General features: G+C 30.9%; 1 protein-coding gene across 16 annotated transcripts in view; it reads left to right on the top strand.

The window, feature by feature from the left end:
* The window catches only part of LOC141447354 (5-hydroxytryptamine receptor-like), a 314,431-nt gene that overhangs the window by 283,818 nt on the left and 10,178 nt on the right, over window positions 1–20,435 (top strand). For 13 of the 16 annotated variants that reach the window (XM_074114797.1, XM_074114805.1, XM_074114801.1 and 10 more), the window contains exons 4-7: window positions 6,807–6,999; window positions 7,603–7,768; window positions 10,127–10,557; window positions 11,711–19,838. In XM_074114797.1, coding sequence (XP_073970898.1) covers window positions 6,807–6,999; window positions 7,603–7,768; window positions 10,127–10,557; window positions 11,711–11,902 — 982 coding nt within the window. In that variant the 3' untranslated portion in view covers window positions 11,903–19,838. The remainder of the gene's footprint in view (window positions 1–6,806; window positions 7,000–7,602; window positions 7,769–10,126; window positions 10,558–11,710; window positions 19,839–20,435) is intronic. The other 3 variants (XM_074114812.1, XM_074114810.1, XM_074114811.1) reach the window with 3 other exon arrangements.

Below are 20,435 nucleotides of genomic sequence, written 5' to 3'. Positions count from 1 at the left end.
AGGATATTCAGTTCAAGCTGACAGTGGAAGTAGACACCAAACTGAGGGACACCATCGTACTGTTTTACTGCAATAATCGAATGAATTCAGCCTTTTTTTCTTTTAATAGCATTACCCATGAAAGCTTCACACGTCACAGAAAGATTCACTTAAAAAAGAAAGATAAACTTTCAAGTTGATTTATGTTTTTATGCACATTTAGATGTGCTTAGTTTTAAAAGTTTATTTCACACCCATTAAAATCTTATAGTTCTTGTATTTTTCAAGAATATAGCAGTTTTTTCACTTTTTTACTGAAAATAACCGTGCGTGAGGTGTGGCTATTAAATAATGAGACTATTGCCGTAAAACGTTTCGACTTTGGGGAACAGATAAAACTCACATGGGGCCAGGTCAGGCGAATAAAACGTATGGCCTAAAACTGGGATGTTGTATGTGGCTAGAAACGTCTTGACAGACAATGCACTGTGAGCCGGCGCGTTGTCTTTGATGGAGAACCCCGTGACTTGTTCTTCCACAAATCGGGTTGTTTTTTCCTTACTCTTTCACGGAGTTGAGCAAGCACCTCACCGGTAGTAATGTTGATTAATTAAAATCGATATTTTCATCCGTTTTGGACCTTGGAAGGGCGACCCGGGCGGTCATCATCTCTGACGTCTTCTTGGAAACGCTTGAACCACTCAAAAACTCGCGCACGTGATTAACTTTCATCGCCATAAACCTCTTTTAATAAAAGATAAGTTTAGTAGCGGTTTCACCAAGTTTCATGTAAAATTTCACGACAATTCGTTGCTCTACTACATATTTGTCACTTACTTCTTGACAACTACAGTACTCATTTAGTCGGTTTTTTTTGGGGGGGCAATATTTATATTACATATTTATCTGTAGTCAGTAGAAGCAGTAGATGTTCACTATTCTTTGAAGAATCTTTGTTACCATCATACCATAATCCACTATTCACTATAAATATTTTTCCTACAAATTGTACTTCGCTTGCCTCAAACTGAGAACTTTCAAATTGATAAGTCTGTGCACGTAAACCATTAAGACAACTAGTTTGAGGTATTGTTGCTTGTTTAGTACAAACAAATCTATTGTCCATCTGAATCATATTGTCAGTGACCCTTAGAAGTTTATCGTAAACTATAGATCTTATTAGAAATGTACAACTTGAAAGTGTAATGAGCTAAAGTTTTGCTTGTGGGTATGCTTAGCCCAAGTTGTTGTACATGTAAACTACCTCTGGCAGAACCCAAATATATATATGTTGTATCTTCATTTTCTGTCTCTCTCTCTCGCATACTCCTCAAAGAATTTATAAATATTGCAATGCGATGTACAGAATAAACAATATAACTAAACACTACACTCGCTGAGCTCGTTAGAGTGGCTAGGATTGTGTCACTGTCACATCAATTATTAATTATCAATTATCTATTGGCTGGAAACACCTTTGGTTTGAGACTGGAAACTAAATTGTGTGGAAAGAATAGTGTTTATAGGAATGACATGAGTCACTTGTGTTGTGGGAGTTTGTTGATTAAAGGTTGTCGATTAGACTGTTGATTATCAAAGTGATTGTTGCAGTTTTCTGGGCCAGTTGTTTTATCGATTATAAAGTGGTTAAATTCAAAGTAAGTGAAATTGCACACGCAATTTACTGAAGCTTGTATTACAAGTCAAGGTTTACAAAGATCTTCTTCTGTTTTGTTAGTAAGCATAGAATTATTCTTATCCATTCTATTAAAGCTAACCGTAGGCTCATGGCATTTATACTTCTAATTGTGTAAATTCTAATTTGCTGTTAAAGAAAATATTTCCTAATGTAGATAATTGCCAAGTTTTTAATTTTTCAACTGCGTTTTCATGTGTGAAATGAAGGAGTTTCAGTGAATGAATGCCAAGATTTGTGATTTGTGGTACAGAATTTTTTATTTTTTATAATAACCGTTTGCCGCTTGTCAGGTGTTCAAATTAATTTCTTGCCAACGCGTTTCCACTCGCTGTCAGCTATTAAGAATCTGGATGAAAGTTGGCTAACCTGAAACTGCATCATCAGCTATCTTTAAATAAAACTTTGGTGGAAATAGAGGACAGTTGAGGAAGAACTTGACATCAGGCAATTCTCTTTTTTTTTAAACTTAAAATCTGGGCCGCTCAAAAAAAAAACCCTGCAAAGAAAGGCTGGTAAACCCTTTTATAATTTTTGAAAGAATAGAGATGTAGAATTGTATGGACCTGGCGATAAAGTCAAATCCCTTCAGTCTGCGTTTTTTCATAAATTGTGGGCTACTTCAAGTGTGGATAAATTTGTGAAAGGGCTATAAATTCCTAGCGGACGCGCTCTTCAGCGTAAGTACAAAATTGAGTTCTTCTTTTGTGATCCAATATTTTAGATTACGCTTTCGGCTGCCATTAGTTTTTTCCCCTTAATTTGGTCTTAAGATTGTGTCGCCTGTTACGCGTGATCGAGATCTGAAAGCCGGCAGTGCATTAAAAAAAAAAAAAAGCGCACGGGTGTCAATTTCTCGACATACCCGAAGAGCTGTTGAGGAGGAGAGATGTGGACCTCTGCCAGAGGTGGCCTTAAGATAGCAGTCAGATTCCTTACTCCTCTATAACTACTACCAGTGTCTTTAGCTGGCCTTGCCACTGGCAAACATATTCAAAGAGACATAAAATCCATTTAGCCAAATCTTATCGGTGGTTAAAGCTAAAAGTATTACTTTTGATTACCTCCTAAAGATCTATTGCCCTTAATAAATATTGGTAATGCGGGAACGTAATTTGACCACTAAAGCGAGTGCTTTCAAATGACTTATTACGAGATTTTTCATATGATTGTTTTCCTGTAAGGATTTTTCAAATATAATTGATAGGCACAAAATTTGTGTTGCAAACTGTAAATCAAATTCTTCTTTAAAAAGCAAAAAGCAGGGATGAAGAACATACGAAAATTCTTTTTGGTCTCATCTGAGATTTCCTATGGTCGCCTGCATTACCTTGATCGACTTAATTAGTAGGTCCATCTTCTACCCTTTTTTTTTTTTTTCAAATAATCAAAGAATGTGCTTAACTTCTTGTTTATTCTACTTTGTGAAATAATTTTTAATATTGTGAACGCTTAGATTAATTTCTTAATTAGTGTTTAAAATATGCTGAAGATTAGTTGAATAAAACTGTCTTAAAAAATAAAAAGATTAAAAATGAAGTTAAGAAATCAAAAGTTTAAGCGCTTGAAAAAATTTGAATAATAGCGAAAGGTAACTACATTGTTTCAACATTGTGAGTGAGTTTAGGAATTATACTAATTACTTGAGCAGAACCTCCACTCCTTGGAGACTCTTTGAAGAAATAAAGAGTTGACGGCCCAGAAGATTGCAGGACTGTTTTTAATTGTATACTTAACACTCTAACGTAGCATTGTTTTTCACTCCTTAGTCTTTTTCTTGACGTAAAAAGTTTTTAAAGTGAGTTTTATACTATAGAAATAAACTCCGTTAACTTCTTGCAAGGAAAATTTTCATGTCCTAAAAAGTGTAGATAATATGATAAACTCCAGAATTACAAAGTTATTGATTTTACGCCATAATAACACTGGTATAATACTAGTACTACTACTAATAATAATATAATAGTATAATAATTATAATATAATATAATACTGGTAAACGTTTAGTTCAGTTTAATTTTATAGTTTCATGGGAATTTCACGTTTGTTGCATCAAAATCGGAGAGCCACTTTTATTTAATGATACAATACCCATCTCGAGCTGTGAAATTTAGATAAAATAACTACAATAATTGGTTCAATGTCCATGTAGAACAGTTAAAAGTAATTAAACCACATACTCACCATGATGCGGTAATAAATCTTTCCAGTAGTAGCTGACAATAACTGAAGAATAAACAAAAATATTAGGAGCTTCTGTTGATTCGGTGTATGAGGTTGCTGTAAGTCTAATTTTGGCAAATACTAGTTCTCAAATTCTAGTCTAGCATATGGATTATTTAGTCTTGGAAGAAAAATTCACTAATTGTATTTTCTATCAATTGAAGAATTAAGTTTAGTTTTATTTGAAAAATAATTTTAAAAAACCTAAAAATATTTCACGCGATTGACGAAAAAAAAGAAGAAGCTGAGATATAATTAAAAATAATAATAAGAAAAACCCTTACAGTATATGAGATGTCTGGCAGACAATACCAGGTTTGAAATTACAATTCTTAGTTTAATAAAATCCATTTATTTATTTGCCAACAAATATGTTGTCTAGCTCTAAGTAGCTTAATGTGGCAACGGGTCAAAAGATGTTTGATGTTTTAGAAATACTGTTGGTTCACAGAGTTTATAGAAATTGATTAACTTCTAAATTTTTAGCATAAAAAAAGATCTTGTAAAATCATGGTTAACAAATAGTCTACAATACTACTCTATATTGTTCTCGAAGTAAGTCTTAGATTTCTTTGAACATTAACAATATTTGTTTATATTTTATAAACATTCTCCTCTCAATTATGATCAATGATGTGATCTAAAGCAAGAAAAAAAATATTGTATTCATTTTTCTTTTAAATTAATCCAAATGAAGGTAGCGCGGTATAGAAGAGCTTTCCAAAATCCAATGCTATACAGCTTCTTTTCTCTATTGGATATTCAATAGAGATTATTGGGATTTATCTCAAGGATGTATGTGGCCTGAATGAAAGATGTGATTTACAAAGTGTCGATAACTTTACATCAAATGTTGTGAAAAATCTATCGCAGAAAATTTGTCAAAGGGAGCGTTTCGTTTATGCAAAGACGGGTTAATACATGCTTGGAGAAAATTCAATAAGATTATTCATTATCATTATTTCGGCAATAATATTGGTAAAAAAAAAAAAAAAAAGAAAAAGAAGTTTATCCAAAAAAGATTCAATTCTTTGATTTTTCTCATGGATTTTTATTAATTGTCAATAAATGGTTTATTCTGAGGGATTTTCGAAAAGAATCTTTCCTCCAGTTGTTAAATCCTTTGCGCTGACACTATCTCTTCCTCCTGGTTGTAATTTAAAATAAATGCTTGCACTCAAATTTTAACTTCTATAAATTATCAAATTTTCACCCACTATGATTTTGAACATTGGAAAGGGGCAAAAAATGAAGGGTGCAGCATTAAATGAAGTATCAAATTTGAACTAATGCAGTAAAAGTACTTAAATTATCTAACATTATCTAAAAGTAAGTTACCTTTTATTTATAAAATAATAATAACAATAATAATGACCAGTTTGGGGGAGAAACCCCCGCTGGATCCGCCCTTCGTTCAGGGTAAAAATTGTAATTAATATTCAGGGTAAATGAATAACCAAGAGAACGTCAAGCAAAGATTTCATTGTGGATGTTTTTGTTCCAATTTTACAAAATATTAAGTTTCAGTTCATTTCATATTTTACCATTTAAAAAATAACTTTTTTTTAAAAAAAAATTAAATTATACGCAATCTCTCTCGTAATGTACTTTAAGTTAGACTTAAAATTAAAATTGAATTCTTTGCTTTTTCAAATTTTCCAGGAATGCTGAAAATACGATTCAGTGATTTCATTTTTTATTTTGTTTTTATTAAATGCTTTTGTTGTCATGTCAGGATTGTGGTTTTTTTCATTTTCTTTACTCTTTTCCATGAAAAATTCCATCAGAAAAAAAATGCGAGATAAAAAAAAGAAATGAAGCAGAGTTTTCGTTCTTTCATATTTTTACATTTATATATGGAGGTCGTTTGTCTTTCATTTAATTGAAACAAGTATTTAATATTGTGATTATTCTGGTTATAAAAGTGACTTTTATTCAATCTCATATTATTAATAATATTCATATTCATATTATTCCAACATCTGATTGAGATAAATATTATATAACCTTCCTCTTCAAATAAATGTACCTGCTAGCACACTTTATTATTGGAACCCTAGGTAGCAGTCGTCCTTTTTTTTACGCTGATCAGTTCTTGAAAAATATTTTACTGAAAAATCATTATACGTAGCCCATATGTAGTTTTTGAACATTTTCCGGATCACCCACTTAAAATGTTGGTACTTATCTACTTATATCTACAGCCTTTAATGTCTATGAACCATCGTTAAGCAAACTTTGGTCATTATAAACTATTTTTACAATCTTCTAACACAGTAAATAACTTAAAATTTTTGGAGCACAGTACTTCATACATCTAAAATACACGAATTCCTAGCATGTCTTAATTAACGTCCATTTTTACAATTGACCACTGAAAGTCATTGGCCTAGATGTTTAAACTTTGTGATTAGTTATCTTTTGAGTTTGATTAGCTTGAAAGATTTGTTTTGTTTTGTCTAACCAATAAGTTAGACATGAATAATAGTGGGAGAAATCTGAATAATGAATTAGTAAGAGGTTTTTCTATCAAAGAAGAGCTGAGTTAATAGTGAACTGAAGTGAATTTGAATAAAAAAAGTGTTGATCGAAACATGACCATTTAGAAGTTTCTTCAAATATGGCTTCTAACTCCCATTTAGAAGTTTGTCGTGTTTATTTGAAATGTTTATTCAGAGAAAAGTGATATCTAAAGTAAAGAAATTTCAAACTGTGTAATGCTGGCAGTGAGTGTTTTACACCAGTTTGGAATTTAATTTGTTCTCTTCACGTTAGTGCCTAATGTTAACTCTCTGTCTTAATTTAAATAGTTATGTTATTTACGTAGGTTTTCAAAAGACTCTACCTTTCAAATAGAATTTTACTCTTTTTTTTTTAAATCTAACATAGAATTTTATTTTACTTCTAGATACTGGGCAGTGACAAATATAGATTACATACATCAACGAACTGGCAAGAGGATTGGCATGATGATATTGATTATATGGTCCGTAGCTTTCCTGGTTTGCATAGCGCCGGTGCTTGGCTGGAAAGATCCTGGTTGGGAAGCGAGAATATCTGAGAACAGGACATGTATCGTTTCACAAGATATTGGTTATCAGGTATTATTATTTTATATTATGAAGAGTGAATTTTAGTGATTTTGAAAGAGAAACTAAATTCTTCATGAATTTCTAGTTATAATTTCCACCAGTTTTCTCTACAAATGGCCCTTCTCTTATTTCCTGAGCAAATTTTGTTTTCATTATTCAGCTCAGCTTCAGGTATGTGAACAATGACACACTTTCAAATGAGTACCCTTCCATTTCCAGCGGGACTCTTGACGATCGCCCTAGAAATTGGTGATGGTTATGTGGATGCGCCTTCTTACATCTTTGTAGAAGGCTGCGACGGATGGTTGGCTAATGCTAGCACCTAATTTTGGCGAAAGGATCAACTTTCGTTTTTTTGTATTTAATTCATGTGCAGGTCTGTTTTTAAAGAAAACTCACTACTGCCTTACCTATGTAATCAGCAAGTACGTGCTATTTCTGACGCTAACGGGCCATCTTCATTAGACTTTAAGGCTGCAGTATATTTGGCTTTACATAGCCTTACTTAATCTTCACTTGTATAATCTATTATTAACCATACAGATTCTTAAAATTACTAAAATTTATCTCCTTAAATAAATATTCAAATATTTTTTTGTATGTTTGTTTTAGATTTTTGCTACAGCCTCATCTTTCTATTTACCACTTTTGGTGATATTGGGACTTTACTGGAGAATCTTTCAGACGGCCAGAAAACGAATAAGAAGAAGATTCCAGGCAACTAGTCAGGCTGCATTATCTTCTGGTAGGAATCCAGCTTCGGGTGGGGTTATAGCTGGTTAGTTAGGAAAACAAAGCTTTTCAAAATAATCTTGTATTAAAATTTTTTTTAATACTTATTCAATTTTTGACATTTTGGAATATTTCATTCGTTCTAATTTACATAAAAGATTGTCGCTGATTTTCCCTTATAAGGTAACAAATAAAAGATCATTATTGCATTTTTATAAGTTTTTTTTTCCAAGAAAATTTTTCTAAGCTTTATAATATTAGTAGTTTATGTTTTCTTGATAGTAAAGTACCGTCTTAAATCAAGTACTTTTATAATGCTTTGGTTCATCCTGTCGGTAGGACAAACAAGAAGTTAAGTTGGATTATCTTATTTTTTGTTATATTTACTTTTAACTATGAATACATAAATATCCTCTGGTACAAATGTATTTCTTAGGAATTTATTTTATTGGGGATTAAGTTTTTTGTTAGTTTCTATTTCTTGTTCTGCAAACTCTGCTTTATACAGAAACTCTTCTTAACTACTTTTTTAGATGTTTTGTTTTTTTTTAATTTAAGAGAAGTCAACATCTAAGACCATTGGCGCCTTTAAATTTTTTCAATACTCTGCAGGAAATCCAAGATCTCACCACAGGAATCCAGTATGATGACCTCTGAGCTAGAATAAGTGTTGATTGTAGTAGAGCAAATGTTGGATTTGGAGTTCTCATCAGTCGGTCGATATGTTTGGGTTATCTCTTTTATAATATTATCGAGAATTGAATAACTCGTGGAAATCTCAAACTTCGTGATAACGCGTGATCGGAAATACGAAATTCTGAAGACTTTTCGTTTTTTTTTTCGCAAATCTCTTGAAAATCACTTCAAGCGATGTCTTTAAACTCGGTATTTGATCTACTTATTAAGCAATAACTTTTGTTTTAACTTAAAAAAAATGCATTTTACGGCAGCTGAGAGAGCAGCGGAATTAGCTTCTCTTTAAGTACAATTTTTCTGAGGTTTGTCACTGTAAAATACGATAGAGATTATGCTATTTGGTTGTATCTAAGTCAGTTTGTTAAATACGCTGTCTCTCCTAACATCCACTTTTGAGGAAATGGGCTATTTTAGGACAGCTTTTAGTTAACTGTAGCTATGTTTAGAACCATATTTGGTTAATTCAGCTTTCCCCAAGCCTAAAGCGCTCTCATTAATATAATAATGCAAAAGCTAACTCAATTTTAGTAAGTACACAACCTTGGGGAAACTGAATCATACGGTATGGATGCTATGCAATATCACATTACCACTATGCTTTTGTGCTGAATGTAAAACAGTTAAACACAACACCAAAACTATTTGTTACTTTGGTGTATTTAATGGCAAAGTTGTATGGAAGAGATAATTAGAAACAACAATCAAAGGAGTTTAAACAGTTATGAATCTAAAATTAAATAACCACAAACACACTAACTCTTCGCTGGCGTTCTCTTTGTGCACTTGTCAAATTACTTTCTACATTACTTTGTCATTTTCCCTTAAATTTGCATTTTACTTATTTATCTTTATTTATTCATTTTGTTTTCAATCTTTTTAACCGTTACAATATATGTAAAAAAAAGGTAGAGTATGCATAATGGGATATTCTAAAAAAAAATCTGCAAACGCCATGCTCACTTGAAAAAGTGGCTAGTCCACTTATTCCTAGGGGATCATGTGTACTCCTTATTCATCAGATTGGATTTCTACAATTATCTGCGGGAGTAAGCCTACTCAATATGATCAGTTAGTGTGTAGGTTGATTATGAACGAAAAGAAGACAAAAAATGATGATTTATCTTTATTTAAAAGATACTCAAAACTTAGAATTTAAGTAAAAATAGATTCTGAACTTCTCGGCGAGCATTTCGTTCAGCTACCATTCAATTAGCGACTACTGAAGCTGTCAGCAAATATATTTCACTTAATTTCTCGTATTATCACGTTAAATTCAAGACATCAGCTGGAAACCTAATTCTATATCACAATACCTCTTACCTTTACTGTCTCGTTTCTGATCGATTATTTATCGCCATAGTAAACATTAGTTAATAAATTTTTTTTTTAAGATTTGGTTATGAGACATTAAATTTTTAAAGGCTGAGTAGAAAACTCGCTAGCATCTATTGTCAGTTTAGGTATAGTAACAGCTATCAGGCTTACATAGATAGCTTATTCACTTTCTAATATAGCTTAGGAAGATAAGAAATCAAAGAAAACTCTAATTTATCAAACTTTACTTAAGTAAGACGGTATTTTTAGATATATGTAATTAACAGAGCAATAAGCTAAAGAATTTAAAGCTCTTAGCGGCCCTAAGTTGTTTTATACAAATAACCTGGTAATTCGAAAAGCCTTTCAGTCAAGTTATTAATCAATATTCTAGGGTTATGTGCTGCTGGAGCTGCTGGTGGTAATGGAGGTATTGCTGCGGCTGTAGTCGGAGTTATAGGTCGTCCACTGCCGACAATATCAGAAGCAACTACCACAACAACAACTACAGCTTTTACAAATGTGAGCTCTACAAATACAAGTCCAGAGAAAGGATCTTATGGTAACGGTATTGAAGCAGATCCCACGACTATGGACATAGGATCAACATCTTACCAACAGTATTCATCATCCCATCATCATCATGCACATCATCATCAACAGCATCACCATCATCCGCCAAAAAGAAAGAGCAAAGAAGCGGCCGACAGTAAACGTGAACGAAAAGCAGCAAAAACACTGGCAATTATTACTGGAGCTTTTGTAATATGTTGGCTGCCATTTTTCATTATGGCTATCCTGTTACCGGTGTGTAATATGTATCAGGTAATTAATGTTTGTTCTATTTTTTTTTATATTTGGGATTGAATTAGTGAGGATAATTCTATGCTTAGATGTAAGATCAATAAAATATTTTGAAATAGCTTATTCCATGTACTTCGTTAACATCGTTTGCCTACTTTTCTTTCAAATACATTTTGAAATTCAATTTAGGCGAGAAGTCTTTGTACTACTTAACAATATCAATTGCAATCTCCGTCATATACCCTCTTTTTAAAATTTGTAATTTCGATTTTGCAAAATTATGTTTCAGAAAAATAGAAAACAACTCCGTATTCACGCCAACGTTTCGACAAATTTTTTGTCTTCCTCAGGGCGTGGTTATGTGGGTTGGTTGAGTTACAGAAAAAACTTGGTTCAAGCTTGAGATTCAAAATCCAATTGATATTTTAATCTTAAAAAAGTTGGGTGCCATTCTATTTCTGTTTAACATTAAATGTAAGTCTAAACATGTAATTCATATAGCTACCACTATTTCATTTTTAATCCCCCTTAACCATAATGGACGGTTATCTATATAATGTACTGTTGATGAAGTATCTACAAATCTTAAGAATATAGAAGACATGTGCATAGTTGTTTTTTTTGTGGAAAGGTGAAGAATTAAGTTCTTTATAAAAAATTATTTTTGCAGCCCTCTCAACTATTTTATCGGCAACAAATCTCAAATAAATGACTCTCGTAGCAAGGGAGCACTACAACGAAAATTCTATGCTTAGATGTAAGATCAATAAAATATTTTGAAATAGCTTATTCCATGTACTTCGTTAACATCGTTTGCCTACTTTTCTTTCAAATACATTTTGAAATTCAATTTAGGCGAGAAGTCTTTGTACTACTTAACAATATCAATTGCAATCTCCGTCATATACCCTCTTTTTAAAATTTGTAATTTCGATTTTGCAAAATTATGTTTCAGATTCGGCATAAAACCATTTTCTATATTAAAGAATGTCAGGCAAGGCAATATTATCTGCACAGAAGGGGTTATTATTTTTCAGTATTATTTCTATGTTAGAAGTTTACAGAGTATGCAGGCTAGGTCGATAAGATCCATGATATTAATCTAGCGCTACGGATCCAATCTCAAGTTCAAAATACATATCTTTTTAATTTATTTGTTTTGTTTTTGTTACAGGTGTGTGTATTGAACGAATACCTATTTGCCTTCTTCCTGTGGCTAGGTTATTTTAATTCAACATTGAATCCAATCATCTATACAATATTCAGTCCAGAATTCAGACACGCTTTTAAAAGAATTCTATGTGGAAGAAGAAATTCACTTAAAAGAAGAACTCGACAGGTGGGTATTAGACATTTTCAAAAATAATAGTGAAGTGTTTTTTTTGTTGGAATTTTAAATTTAAATAAAAAAAATAAATAAATAATACAAACTTATACGAAAAATGTGACAGTAAGTTTGCGCGTCAGTTGATTCTTTGATTTTTGAAAAAAAAACTCTAAGTGCACAATGTACTGAAAACAGTATGTTCAGAAATGGTTGTTAACTGATTATTTTAGGATTAAAACTAACAAGACATAAAATATTTTGTAATTAGTTAATGTTGTAAACCTTATTATTCATAATTAATATTATAAGTGCCAGTGAGAGCATTATTATGGACAAGCTCTTAGAAAATTCCTGCAGATAGACGGTAATAGTGCAGAAAGTATGTGCAAATCGATCTTCTGGACCAGTCAGTTAACCGTAAGATTAGAAAAATAGGATTAATTGTCTATGTTATGTCACCTACCTTCTGAAAAAAAGTAGAAATAGGGTAATTTGTCAACTACATTTACACATTACCTATTCTGTCATTTCTCTCCTCCATTTTGCATGACCCACGTCAAAGTACTTTCTCGATTTTCTATTCGTTAAGTCGAAGTAGTTGCTATTGTTTCAAGTTCGTGAAGAATCTGGTAATATTACTATTTTACTACTTCATATTTACGTTGTTGACAAATAATTAAATCTTGAAAAAATAATGTAAACTATTGGTAAATATTCTGATTATTTGTGCTGCTTTTAATGTTTGTCTAGCTTGAATTAACAATTAAGATGCCTAGACGCTTTTTAATTGTTAGACCCTCTTCTAAATATTATCTATACTTGTAGTGAAGTTGAGTAATGCTTATTTTTCCAGTCAGGCTTTTTTACGTTCAATTGGCCAAATTAGGTGTCACGAATAGAGGCGACTAGCAAACATATTTTACTGTAAATTTCTCATAATAACCGTTTAATCAATTGCAAGGCATAAACCGGGAATTAAACCCAGTACCTCAATCAATACATCTTAGCTTTGCGGGCGGCTACCATAGCGCCGAAATATTGTTTGAGATAAATGTGTTCTAAATGGACGGAATCTATTGAACATGAGCGAGTTTTTAGGTTTGTTGGTTTTGTTCGCTTGAATTCTTTCTTAAATATATTAACTAATGTTTAAATAAAACAAAAAATACAGAACTACGATTCCGATTCTAACGTTAACAATTAATTTTAAAAAAGCAAAGCGATGATATGTCGTACGTAACAAACATGATACCCTACTATAATGATCAGATAGGCATGAAGGAAGAGAAGTACTTAGCATGAGCGCTAGAGTTAGCATAATTGTAGATGCACAGTATTATGGCAATAGCGGCACTATATTATTTTTAGTCTTCCATAAGTATTTGCAAATATTAATTTTTAGATATTCCTGCAAGGCAATTTCGATGTTTATTTTTATATAGAAGTTCATAAATTAGTATAGTTTTCCTCAAATTACAACCAACGTAACTTCAGCCAGTATTTTAGTGACTTTTGGTAAGAATTTTAATAGAATACTCCACTTGATTATTGAATCCTGTTTAGAGGTCAGAAAATTTAAGTATTGTAAGCTTCTCCTAGACGTCTTAATTGCCAATGGCCTCGTGATTTGCTGGAATAAATGGGACTAAAGCTAAAATAAAAATTAAATTGCAGGCATCTATCACCTATTACTTTATTCATATCTGTCTGTCCGTAATTGAACCTATCTCTCTTCTTGTTAGATTGGCTCCGATTTTCTCTCCACTGTACAAAATCCGAGAGCACTCTTGACACATGCTTTGCTGACGTACTTGGCTACTAAGCGCTTTTAAGTTGAACAATTTGCTTTCGTGGCATAACTACAAATCAGTCCTACTGTATTTCTTAGATCGGTTCTACTCTTACTCTACTTGCTTATTTCCAAGGAATTGTTTGGTATGGCTGGTAAACATTCTTGATTACGCTTGCAAAGTTAGCTCCACTTTCCACCATTCATCTTATCAACTTCCCATTTCTTGTAATCCAGAATTTTACCAGAATGGCTAACACCAGCTCTGTAATTATAAAAGATTAGGTTGAACTTTTGCTTTCCTGATGATGCAAGTACTTATCATTAAGAAAGAAATAGGGAACGTTCGTTTACTATTTTTCTTTACTGAGTTTCAGTTCCTAATCTTGTGATGTTTGTCTTTTTAATCTCATTGAAAAAGTGTGCTGAAGTGTATTGTTTGCTTTAAAAAGGTTATTCTTCTTCGCAGAATTCATTCGTAATAACTCCCACCTATCATTTAAAACTAAATGAATCCTGAACAAAAATATTATAATTTACCCTTTTAACAAAGCTCGAAAACTTAGAACAAAGCAATTAGTCAAAATTAAACAATTTTATCGCATTTTTATGCTATTTTTTATCTCACTGTCTACCTCTCTATTTTATCTTTATCAGACATTATTCCCTGTTCTACAGTTCCAAGTGATAACACACCTGTAACACGAGTGCCATGTGGACAATCAAGAAGTGCAAACATCAGTGAATTGCTCAGGCGGCTGAAGTACCCAGCTACGTTTAACAACAGATTGCCATCATCATTTCTGGACAATCGGAAATTTACCCTTCAGTAAATTTTTTGAAAAATTTATGTAAATTTTCTTTTCTATTCCTAATTTCTAATTGGTAGCTGGTCCTTAGAGCCGAATTTCGATTTTTTTCGACTCATTTGATTTTTTTTAGTCGAATTTGATGAAATTGAATTTTTTTAACTGGAAATATTAGGTAGATGGTCTCCTAAGTCAGTAAAAGTGGTTTTCATAAAGTGGTCTTTGTGCATGAGAGTGAGTGTGTGGTGTGTGAGTGTTTTATATATATATATTATATATATATATGTACATAGGCATGTATTTGTATGAAAAACTGCTGGAAATGTAAACTTTATATTTTGTATATTTACCATTTTTTGAATTTTTTTTCTAAAAATCGATAAATTTTGTATACCTACCATGTACACATGAAGGTCTGTCTATAACTTCTATTTAACTTTTTTTCAAGAAAATTCGATAAGGGGGGGACTTCTAAGGGTGTGTGTAGTCATTCCTCTAATGTGCTAATATAGTGTGAATATTTTCTTTACTCAGTGAATATTTGTTTAGTCTTTAGTGTATTTTTTGAATTTTTTTTTTTTCAATGAATATTATTTAAATGGAGATTAGGATAGAAAGATGGTTCTAGGCTGGACAAAAATGTTCTTTTAGTGTGGAGTACCTTCTGCAACCAGTCGCGTAAATACATACTTGTTCTAGTTCTAGTTCGTGTGTTGCAAAATAATTTTTTTTTTTATAGATTGGCCATCTATGTCTTTCCTCAACAATTGCTTTACCTTTAATGTAAATTAACTATTATGATGGTTTTTAACGAACATCCTATTTCTGAGATTGTTTCACCAGATACGAGGCAGAATTGCGATGAAGCTTATCATAAGTATCTCTTGTATCACCTAAGAAAATCAGATAGTTCTTCTTCTGACGCAGCTAACCTAGAAGTAAGATCTACTCAATCCAAAAGATTGGAGACTAGTAAGACGCAGTTCTATATCCTTACGCTACCCTGTTCTGGGTTGGCCCTTAGACGAATATTTTCGATCATTCCCAGAAATACTTGTTTCCTTACAAATATGGCCAGACTGTTTCACTCTCTTGACACTTTATATAAAACAACAAAAGTTCTTTACGAAAAGCGTAAAATTCCTTACCAGTGATGTTACTGCTGCAAGTAATCATAGGTCTCACGAGCGGTCAAAAATAGATATACCTTTGTCCCACGGCCGATTGCGCTTTTCGTGATTTTGCCTTAGCTGAAGCGGTGCAACAATCCTTTTCTTACTTAAATTTCTACTTCACCAAGGAAAGTTGGAGTTTGTTTCAGTTGTACAATCTGGTCCTGTTCAATCAATTAATCTACTCGTATTTAAAAAAATAGATAGAATTGGTAGCAAGTTCGCATAAATAAGCATTTAGAAAGCCAAATGTTTGTCCTTTTTATCTATGTCTTAAGATGCATTGCTCTTTTCACTTCTTCAAGAAACCATTTTTTTTTGCTTACAGCATTTTAATTTTCAAATTTAGAATCAATCAGTTTTATAAATAAGTGCCTGGTTTATTAAATAAGTTACTTATTTTTTATCTTTTTTTTTTTAATTTATATTTTTATTAAGTTAGTATATGTTTAATGCATAATTAATTATGACCATTTTAAGGCGGATGGTTTGGTAGTTGTTGAGTGGAACTTGTGATGTGAGATCTCCATTTTCAATTTCTAGCTGCTCCTGTTTGTTACAAAATGTATTTTAATAGTAAAATCGTTTCTGTTCTTGTCACCTAATTTGGTAGTTGGACGTGATTACTGTACTTATTTAAATGAATTTTAAAAAAGAAAAAAAAGAAAAAAGTCCTATAGATAGATATTAGACACAGTAAAATCTTTCTGCAAAACATAACTTATTCAGTTAATAATCAACATATTTTATACTTAACTGCCTTAATTGTCCGAATTAATCAAATATCCAAAAATAAATTTCTGCATTTCTTTTGTATCCCCATTATATGAACATTTATTATTACCTCAGAAAATAGTTCTTATTTAATATAATAAGTAAAGAAATCTAATTGTTGTCACGCGAATGAGCCCACGTTGACAACATTTAGATAACAACAAAATTATTACAAAGTACAAAGCTTTATTTTAATTTTTATAATACCTTCATTTCGTTAAAAATTACATAGTTGGCTAAACAAAAGAAAACAAGTTTCTGTGATCATAATTCAGTCAACTTTTGGCATTTATATATTTTTTTTTTTCAATGTACATATGTGTAAAAAATTAACATAAATAACATATAAAAATGAAAATTTAATTAACCTGTAAAATACTAAAAAGTAAATTGCAATTTATTTTTATTACCTACCAAAATTGTACTTCCCGAATAAAAGATTAGCTAATTTTTATATTCATATATTATACGGGTCCATGACTTATATATTGAAAAAATGAAAACAATATTTTCATGTCATTATGTATATAATAAAAACCATGCAGGTCATGTCTTAATTTAAATATAATATAACACCTGCAGGCAGGTTTATAAGTGTAAACATTAAATGATACAATGTTTAACAATAACAATATTACTAGTTTATTGCAAGTATAATTAAACTGATTAAATTAAGGTAAGCAATATATTTTTATGAAACAAGAGAAAAGGAAAGCATTATCAATAATAATTGATAATGTTTCGAATCATTAATATTATAATAAAAATGTTTAGGTTAATAATGTGTAGATTTAATAAAACATTTTTTCAACTACTACTTCTATTCTATGTTGATTCAATTAAATAAATATAGTGTGTATAATTAATTAAAATTTTTAGTTGCAATTTTATTGTAAAAAATGTTTTAGTATTATGCTTATTTTTTTTTTTTTTTGATAAAAATTAAATATAATTGTATATTTCTTCGTTAAAAGTGAAGTGTACATTAAAATATTAAGTGTTCCAATAGAACTGTGATTAAATTTAAATTTTCCCAAAAATAATCCGTAGATAAATGTATTATAAAGATATTTTGTCTCTGAATGTTTATATAATTGATAATTTAAAAAAAATTAAGTACAATCACAACTCCCTTTTATGAATGTGATAAATATATGAAATATATAAATTGAAAAGTTTAAATTCCATTATATAAAACATAAATAATTATTAGTAAAATTTAAGAAAGAGTATTTTAAAAAACTGATTTTATCATTTATAAATAACTGATGTAAATTTATTGAAAACCTTTTTTATTTTCTCGAACATAATATAATAATGTTTAGTGATTAAAAAAAAACTAATATCAATCAGAATCAGTATCAAATAGTGTATATATGTACACGGTAAAATAGTATTAGAAAATAATAAAAGAAAAATTATTAGTGGAGTGTTTGCTCTAATTTTCTTTTACTAATATTGTAACAGGGCCACAGTATGGGAACTTTTATTAAATAGATTATTCTCCAGGAACAAATAAATATGTGCATTTTAAAGTGACGACACGAACGCTTGAATCCATCCTTATTTATTAATTTTATATAAAATTAGTTGGTACTGCAGACAATTCATTTTGTATAACCATCACAGTTTGGAAACATCTTAATTATCTTTCGACTAGAAGCGTTAAGTGATAACTGAAGTCAAAGTGCATAATGAATGCCAACGTTCTACGCCACTGATTATTTCTGAATTGTGATGAAGTACATAAATGGTAGGTTTGCACCCAATGAATAAAAGATAAAATCTCCGGTAAATAGGCAGTACGTTTGAAATTGAAAAAGCGTATTCAAACAATTATTTTCTGCATTGCATTCAAGAGCATCATTGCTCTGCTAGTAATGAAGCTGATGTAATGAAGATCCAGAAATTTGAGTTTACTTTTAAAAGTAATCTTTAAAAAAAACAAGCTCAAAATTTCAGCCATTTAAAAACGTTTTATTCAAAATTTTATAACAGTGGGAATCATTTAAATAATTTTACTGCATTAAATTTTCATTAATGTTCAGAATAATTAGATGTTACAGCATTATGATGCACATTTTTATCCACAAAATATTTGTTCAGTATTGTGCAGCAGACTATTTAATTCAGATGGATTGTAGAAGGAGATATCGAACTATTATTATTGCACAAACTTCTTTACGAGTGCTCAATTAAAGCGTCTACATTTATTTAAAATTTATTAATGAATTTTTACAAGTTACTATTTGTTTATTTTTAATTGCGTGTCATTTTGCTCGTATTCTTCTAAAAGGCGAATTCTAGATTGAAATTTTCGTTTTAACTCCTTGTACACACAATCTTGTAACTTTCTGTTTTAATCTGTGTGTTTATGTGAAGATTATTCAAAAGAAAAAGCATAATAATGATAAATCAAAAGAACGTGTAATAAAGAGTCTAATTATTACTATTTATGACGATGTATTGTACATTTTATCATTATTTTATTATGAATAAATAAAGGCCAGCATTAGGGTCCCTGACATCCAATAAATCGTAAACAATATTAATGAAATTTTTTTGCAGTAAAATTACTTAAATGAAAATCACTGTTTGAAAGTTTGAATAAAACACAAGCTTTTTCGAACGATCTAAGTGGCTGAAGTAACAATGAAATGTTGGGTGCTTGCCTATCTTCTTAAACTTAGGTTTTGTTAAGGAGATAAGTAATTACTTGCAACTTATGCCTTAAAATTATTATCATTCCGCAATGCCCTAATATTGGACTGTGTACCTTTGCGAACGTAAGAGCCATAATTTTTTTCTCCAAATCTTGTTCAATTTGCCGCACACTGTTCATTTCAGACATCTCAGTGTTATGCGGACATCGCTTGAGTAGAATATTAAATGAACGCGGATATTAAAGAATATTAAAATAACACAAAAATTCTCTATGGGTCCACGAAATTCTCCCACTCATTCACATAACTATTTCTCGACTATAGATTCACTTCGATCTCTCACACTAGACCGAAAAGAAAGGAACCAAACTCAGTATTTATCTTCTTTTAAACCTTTTCGGCAGACGATAGAAACTCTGTAATCAATAAGAGACTGCTATAGCTACTGCTTGTGGAGCAATCTGTATTTGTTCTAGAAAGGATTGCGAAGTCTTCCTGTAATGGTAAGACAAAATTAATCATCCGATTATTAATATAATATTGTCATCCGATGAAAGTTTAACAGCAGTGCATTAATGTACGAAGTCACCTTTGAGCCAATCTATCGTATTATCAGCTTCAATGTATTTTTAATATTAGCATAAAGTAATTGCAGAAGATTGAAGTCTTACTGTTGATTGATGGATACAATGGATTAGCATGGCTGAGGACCAACGTTAGATTTGTAGACAACCTTTTACTCCACATCTTCAACTTCTTATAAAAATAGTAAGTTTTTATTAATTTATGAAAATTTTAGATACGTTATTTGTAAACAGTGAAATAACAATACATCTTATGGAGATTTATTAAGAATTTTCCTGGCTTGTTCCAATATTATTGTCCCATAATTATAAAAATAGTTTCATAAGATTGGTTTGTTCTATTAAACATAGCTTGTGAAGAGTGTGGAATTTATAAGTATATTACTTTGGTATTTGCTCTATTAAAATCAAAGAATAAATCAGAAATTGAAGTACTTATATTTAAATTAAAGAAATTGGGCAACCTTATTAGAAATTCTATACATTCTGTCCTTACATTAAAATTAGAAATAGAAAAAAAATAGACATTGTCAGGCTAATGCTACCTAGCGGCAATAAGCTGAACTACAAAGATGTAATTACATATAAACTAGTTTCAGTGACTACCGCTAGGTAGCATGAACATGTACTTTTACACTATTAAAATAAACATTAAATAACCTCCTAACCAAACAACTGTCCGGTATGGCAGTGGGTTAAAAAGGTTATTCGGTTTTGTCCAAATATTCCTTTTTCATGTAGCAACAGTAATAATTTGCTGTATTTATTAAATGTTCTCTAT

Source organism: Rhodnius prolixus, unplaced genomic scaffold (assembly GCF_049639745.1).
Source record: "Rhodnius prolixus isolate KJV_2025 unplaced genomic scaffold, Rpr scaffold_7, whole genome shotgun sequence".
NCBI lineage: Eukaryota > Metazoa > Arthropoda > Insecta > Hemiptera > Reduviidae > Rhodnius > Rhodnius prolixus.
The sequence above is the reverse complement of the archived record's forward strand: the minus strand, read 5'-3'. Positions and strand labels throughout refer to the sequence as shown.